Consider the following 5,000-nt stretch of genomic DNA (forward strand, 5'->3'; position numbering starts at 1 on the left):
ACTTGATCTTTTACAAAAGGAATGAGGTCATCGTCACCAATAATACGTTCTTATGAGATGCTTTTATGAAGTATATTCTGTCCTGTTGTTGTTGTTTTTCACGGTGAGCTTTGTGTCTTTCCTTCCAGAATCTCGGAAACAGAGCTGCGAGAGAAGGTCCTAACGGGTTTCCTGAACTGCAGCTTCAAAGACATGTACTTCCCAGCCCTAACAGACTACTCCAGCCTCTTGGGCACCAAGACCAAGGTCTTCCTTCAGTGTCTGGCCCGTGTCCCTGGCATCCTTGGGCTCCACCTCTGTCTTCCACAGCTGCAACGCTTTTGTCAGGACGCCAGAACAGTCGTCGTCAAGACCGCCCATTATTCCATGCAAGAGGCTTTCAGTCTCATGCACAGGGATCCGAAGCTCAAGGTCATTCATCTGCTGAGAGACCCTCGCGGCGCATTGCTGTCACAGCAACTCGCTGACCACACTAACGCCTCCAGCATGATTCCTCACTCGCGAGTGCACTGCGAGAAGGTGCAGGAAGATATTCTCGCTGGGGACGAGATGTCCGAGCGATACCCTGACCGGGTGATTCGTGTGAGGTACGAAGACATCGCTCTCTACCCCCTCCCTTACATCACACATCTGCTGGCCTTCTCCGGCCTCAACGTGTCCTCCGACCTGGAACACTATCTCGAAGAGATCACGGGATCACGGAGGTCAGAGGAAAGGGCACTCGGCGATCTGGAGGTCGTGGAGGAGACCAACTCCTCGGCAATGGCGTTCGCCTGGAGAGACCGCCACGACTTTGACGACACGTCCGGCATTGACTCCCAGTGTGGATCGCTGTACAAGCTGACTGGCTACCTGCCTCTGGATTCTGAGCACCAGCTGAAAGACCGCCGGGTTCCTTCCATGCTGACCGTGTTGGAGATCCCCCGCTTTCTGAGACTGCCTTGACATTGTGTCTGTGACTGCCTTGACATTCAACCTTCCTTCTGGTGTCTGAGACTGCATTGACATTGTGTCTGTCTTGACATTGTGTCTGAGACTGCCTTGACATTGTGTCTGCCTTGACATTGTGTCTGTGACTGCCTTGACATTGTGTCTGTGACTGCCTTGACATTGTGTCTGCCTTGACATTGTGTCTGTGACTGCCTTGACATTGTGTCTGAGACTGCCTTGACATTGTGTCTGCCTTGACATTGTGTCTTAGACTGACTTGCCATTGAACGTTCCTTCTGGTGTCTGAGACTGCCTTGACATTGTGTCTGAGACTGCCTTGACATAGTGTCTTAGACTGCCTTGACATTCAACCTTCCTTCTGGCGTGTAAGACTGCCTCAACATTGTGTCTGAGACTGCCTTGACATTGTGTCTTAAACTGCCTTGACATTCAACCTTCCTTGTGGTGTCTGAGACTGCCTCGACATTGTGTCTGAGACTGTCTTGACATTGTGTCTGCCTTGACATTGTGTCTTAGACTGCCTTGACATTGTTTCTGCCTTGACATTATGTCTGTGACTGCCTTGACATTGTGACTGAGTCTGCCTTGACATTGTGTCTGCCTTGACATTGTGTCTTAGACTGCCTTGCCATTGAACGTTCCTTCTGGTGTCTGAGACTGCCTTGACATTGTGTCTTAGACTGCCTTGACATTCAACCTTTCTTCTGGTGTCTGAGACTGCCTCGACATTGTGTCTGCCTTGACATTGTGTCTTAGACTGCCTTGCCATTGAACGTTCCTTCTGGTGTCTGAGACTGCCTTGACATTGTGTCTTAGACTGCCTTGACATTCAGCTTCCTTCTGGTGTCTGAGACTGCCTTGACATTGTGTCTGTGACTGCCTTGACATTGTGTCTGCCTTGACTCTGAGCACCAGCTGAAAGACCGCCGGGTTCCTTCCATGCTGACCGCGTTGGAGATCCCCGGCTTTCTGAGACTGCCTTGACATTGTGTCTGTGACTGCCTTGACATTGTGTCTGTGACTGCCTTGACATTCAACCTTCCTTCTGGTGTCTGAGACTGCATTGACATTGTGTCTGTCTTGACATTGTGTCTGAGACTGCCTTGACATTCAACCTTCCTTCTGGTGTCTGAGACTGCATTGACATTGTGTCTGTCTTGACATTGTGTCTGTGACTGCCTTGACATTGTATCTGTGACTGCCTTGACATTGTGTCTGTGACTGCCTTGACATTGTGTCTGTGACTGCCTTGACATTCAACCTTCCTTCTGGTGTCTGAGACTGCCTTGACATTGTGTCTGAGACTGTTTTGACATTGTGTCTGTGACTGCCTTGACATTGTGTCTGTGACTGCCTTGACATTGTGTCTGCCTTGACATTGTGTCTGTGACTGCCTTGTCATTGTGTCTGAGACTGCCTTGACATTGTGTCTGCCTTGACATTGTGTCTGAGACTGCCTTGCCATTGAACGTTCTTTCTGTTGTCTGAGACTGCCTTGACATAGTGTCTTAGACTGCCTTGACATTCAGCCTTCCTTCTGGGGTGTAAGACTGCCTCAACATTGTGTCTGAGACTGCCTTGACATTGTGTCTTAGACTGCCTTGACATTCAACCTTTCTTCTGGTGTCTGAGACTGCCTCGACATTGTGTCTGCCTTGACATTGTGTCTTAGACTGCCTTGACATTCAGCCTTCCTTCTGGTGTCTGAGACTGCCTTGACATTGTGTCTGCCTTGACATTGTGTCTGAGACTGCCTTGACATTGTGTCTGTGACTGCCTTGACATTGTGTCTGCCTTGACATTGTGTCTGAGACTGCCTTGACATTGTGTCTGCCTTGACATTGTGTCTGAGACTGCCTTGACATTGTGTCTGCCTTGACATTGTGTCTTAGACTGACTTGCCATTGAACGTTCCTTCTGGTGTCTGAGACTGCCTTGACATTGTGTCTGAGACTGCCTTGACATTGTGTCTGCCTTGACATTGTGTCTGCCTTGACATTGTGTCTTAGACTGACTTGCCATTGAACGTTCCTTCTGGTGTCTGAGACTGCCTTGACATTGTGTCTGAGACTGCCTTGACATTCAACCTTCCTTCTGGGGTGTAAGACTGCTTCAACATTGTGTCTGAGACTGCCTTGACATTGTGTCTTAGACTGCCTTGACATTCAACCTTTCTTCTGGTGTCTGAGACTGCCTCGACATTGTGTCTGCCTTGACATTGTGTCTTAGACTGCCTTGACATTCAGCCTTCCTTCTGGTGTCTGAGACTGCCTTGACATTGTGTCTGCCTTGACATTGTGACTGCCTTGACATTGTGTCTGCCTTGACATTGTGTCTGTGACTGCCTTGACATTGTGTCTGTGACTGCCTTGACATTGTGTCTGCCTTGACATTGTGTCTGAGACTGCCTCGACATTGTGTCTGCCTTGACATTGTGTCTGCCTTGACATTGTGTCTGTGACTGCCTTGACATTGTGTCTGTGACTGCCTTGACATTGTGTCTGCCTTGACATTGTGTCCGTGACTGCCTTGACATTGTGTCTGTCTTGACATTGTGTCTGTGACTGCCTTGACATTGTGTCTGAGACTGCCTTGACATTGTGTCTGTGACTGCCGTGACATTAAACCTTCCTTCAGATTTCTGAGACTGCCTTGTCACACTGAGCTAAAATTTTATATCCACGTGTTACGTAAACCTCATTGTTAGCTACTCGATAGCCATGATTTTATCATTTCAATCCTATTGCGAGTGGCCCCCGTTCGCCCTGTCAGTAATGTGCTGTCGGTTTGTGGATTTGGAATTACAAGTTATCATGGGCGAGGGTGATGTGGATAGCAATCCATGGATAGTGCTTTACTGAGTCCCTGGGGTTGAACGTCTCATACACACCTGTGTATTTTTTATTTGGGATGCGGTCTTTGTCTTGGTGCTCACTGTTTATACTTCTTCTTGCACGCGACTTCGGTTCGAATATATATATATATATATATATATATATATATATATATATATATATATATATTACAATCTTTATTCTATTTTATTCCATTCTATTCTAATTCGTTTTATTTGATTACATTTTCAGATGTATTTAATCTGATCTGATTTTGTTTTATTTAGTTTTGAACGATTTGGAATTCCGTGAATGTTAGTCAGATATCAGTAATACTCACCCTTCTCCACAACATTTTCTTTTGGTTTTCTTTCTTTCTTTCTTTTCCTTTTTTTCAAATATCTAATGTTCCAAAGACGCAACCATCCTCATGTTTTCCATGAGTTTTTTTTGTTTTTTTTCTGTGTGTACTCTGTGTGTGTGTGTGTGTGTGTGTGTGTGTGTGTGTGTGTGTGTGTGTGTGTGTGTGTGTGTGTGTGTGTGCATGAAACACTTGTATCCTAATATTATTGTTGTGGTATTTTGGTTATGCTTATTGTGTTCACATAGTTGTGGTGACGCGTGTTAAACTCTGTTATTGCCCCCTGTTCATATGGGGCTATGTATGGCCTTAGATGAATAAATCATCTGAATCTGTATCTGAATCTGTGCATGCGCGCGCGCGTGTGTGTGTGTGTGTGTGATCTTCTTTTTTTTTCTTTTTTTTTCAACATTTTTTATTCAGACAAAGGTTTACAGATACAGAATTTATATGTTTTGTGCCTTAGAAAGTATAGGGTAAGCATATAATCAAGTTCTAAGTACTGACAAATCTATAACAGCAAAACAATATATGTTCAATGTCAAAGTTCCAAGGTAGCATTGAAAAGCTTAATCTTGTATCAAACAGTTATAAAGTGCCCATTTTTCCACAAACTTGTTATATTCCATAGTTATGTTAAAGGCATACTTGTCTATTTCATATGCCTGTTTGAGGTCTTTTTTAAACATTTGTAATGTTGGTTTTACTTTGTTGATTCTACATTTGTATATATAGAATTTAGCTATCAATAAGATATATGAGAAACATTCATCAGTTTTCATTTTGTTATGTCCAAAAAGCACCAGTGTGTCGTTCAGGTTAAGTCTATCACAATGTAAACACTTTTCTTTTAA

The 5,000-nt window shown here is 44.8% G+C and overlaps 1 protein-coding gene across 1 annotated transcript in view; it reads left to right on the forward strand.

Moving 5' to 3' along the window:
* The window catches only part of LOC143289422 (carbohydrate sulfotransferase 5-like), a 4,195-nt gene extending 3,250 nt beyond the window's left edge, over positions 1-945 (forward strand). The window contains exon 4 of the mRNA XM_076598385.1: positions 129-945. Within this exon, the coding sequence (XP_076454500.1) occupies positions 129-945 (817 nt within the window). The remainder of the gene's footprint in view (positions 1-128) is intronic.
* The last annotated feature ends 4,055 nt before the right edge of the window (positions 946-5,000 follow it).

The sequence above is a fragment of the Babylonia areolata genome, chromosome 14 (genome assembly GCF_041734735.1).
Source record: "Babylonia areolata isolate BAREFJ2019XMU chromosome 14, ASM4173473v1, whole genome shotgun sequence".
NCBI lineage: Eukaryota > Metazoa > Mollusca > Gastropoda > Neogastropoda > Buccinidae > Babylonia > Babylonia areolata.